The 1,950-nt window shown below is 40.4% G+C and overlaps 1 protein-coding gene across 1 annotated transcript in view; it reads left to right on the forward strand.

Moving 5' to 3' along the window:
- Nucleotides 1-1,950, forward strand: part of LOC106879930 (ubiquitin carboxyl-terminal hydrolase 19) — a 163,422-nt gene that overhangs the window by 118,205 nt on the left and 43,267 nt on the right. The window contains exons 18-19 of the mRNA XM_052977848.1: nucleotides 318-365; nucleotides 1,587-1,724. Of these exons, the coding sequence (XP_052833808.1) occupies nucleotides 318-365; nucleotides 1,587-1,724 (186 nt within the window). The remainder of the gene's footprint in view (nucleotides 1-317; nucleotides 366-1,586; nucleotides 1,725-1,950) is intronic.

Raw genomic sequence — 1,950 nt, forward strand, 5'->3', positions numbered from 1 at the left:
TTGGTCTCAGGAGCATTGTGGGTGATGCTTAAAACATCGACACCATCACCTCTAGCATTGCCACTTTCACCACCACCTTTGTCATCTCCACCACTATACTTGTCACCACCACCATCATCACTTCCACCACTAACATCATTATCACCTTCACTGCTACCACCATTAGATGCTCCAACACTACCTTTGTCATCTCCACCACCACCATCATCAACCCCACTACGTCCACACAGCAATTTAAATAAGAGTTTTGGCTGTTATTTCCAGCAGGTAGACATACTCAGTATGTCCTTTGATTAATATAAATTTTAATCCTTCAGCTATTTAATATTTTTTGGGGGCCTGCAATCAGCTATATTATTGATTCTGTTATTATCAATTTAATTGTTACCCTAGATAATAATAGTCAATAATATCTTCACAAATATTTTTCTCCTGAATTATTTGCTCCACACATATATAGATATGAGGTGGGACGAGGTGGTAAAGCATGACCTTTGAATGTTGGGCCTCACAGAGGCAATGACTAGTGACTGAGACCTTTGGTGATATGTTGTGCTTGAGAAGATTTGTCAAGCCAAGTGAAATTGTAGTCATGGCCGTTGCTGGTATCACATAACTGGCATCCGTGAAATTGTAATTGGGACTGCTGCCAGTAGCAGGATCTTTGAATGATGGGCCTCACTGATGCGAGAAACAAGGCGGTGAAGCATGATCTTTGAATGTTGGGCCTCACGGAGGTGATGGCAAGTGGCTGGGACCTTTTAGTAGTGACCGTTGCCAGTGTCATGTACATGGCACTCGTAAAACTGTAGTCATGTAAATGCCGGTGGCATGTAAAAAGTACACATTACACTCTTGGAGTGGTTGGTGTTAGGAAGGGCATCCAGCTGTAGAAACCATTCCAAATCAGCTTACCAGTTCCAGTCAAACCATCCAACCCATGCCGGCATGGAATGGAAAGCAGACGTTAAATGATGGTTATAATGATGATATATATATATATTAGATTGGAGCCTGGTGTAGCCATCCGGTTGCACCAGTCCTCAGCCAAATCGTCCAACCCATGCTAGCATGGAAAGCGGACGTTAAACGATGATGATGATGATGATGATATATATATATATATATATATATATATACACACACACACATATAGCATGCATATTTTGGTGTACTACATCTACCAATATTATGATGGATCTCCAATATATATTCTTGTGTGTATGTCTTAGTGTCTTTGTTTACCCTCGTAACTTAGCTGTTTGGCAAGAGAGACCAATAGAATAAGTACCAGGCTTAACAAAAAATAAGTCCTACACTCTCAGGAAGGGCATCCAGCTGTAGAAAACCATGTCAAATCAGACTGGAGTCTGGTGCAGCCTTCCAGCTTACCAACCTGGGTCAAATCATCCAACCCATGCCAGCATGGACAACGGACATTAAATGATGATGATGGTATTGATAAATTTGATTTAAAATTCTTCAAGGCATTGCCCCATTGTCTTAATCACTAAAACAAACAAAAAAACAAATATTTATATATTTTTAATAAATAAGTATTGTATTTTTCTAATTAACATTGACAGGGAGTGCCAGAGGGCCCACTGGGAGATCCACAAGGAATCCTGCAAGTGTAATCCCATTGGATGTCCATTTCTCATCTCGCTACCAAAATCTCGGGCAACATTCTCCAGACTGCGGAAACTGTTGGAGGCATATTCCAGGTAAGCGTTTGTGTGTAGTTCTGCCCCTATCTGTGTATTTTGTGTGTGTGTGTGTGTGAGAGAGAGAGAGATAGAGAGAGAGAGAGAGAAAGTGACTCTCTATGTTAGTTTATGTTGATATTCTTGTCATATATATATATGTATATTGTGGCAGATGTTCAGGTGCAATAAAGACTGCAAACAAACAGGAAACAACTTCTATCTCATTCCAGGGTGAAAAACTAGA

Source organism: Octopus bimaculoides, chromosome 29 (assembly GCF_001194135.2).
Source record: "Octopus bimaculoides isolate UCB-OBI-ISO-001 chromosome 29, ASM119413v2, whole genome shotgun sequence".
In the NCBI taxonomy this organism is placed as follows: domain Eukaryota; kingdom Metazoa; phylum Mollusca; class Cephalopoda; order Octopoda; family Octopodidae; genus Octopus; species Octopus bimaculoides.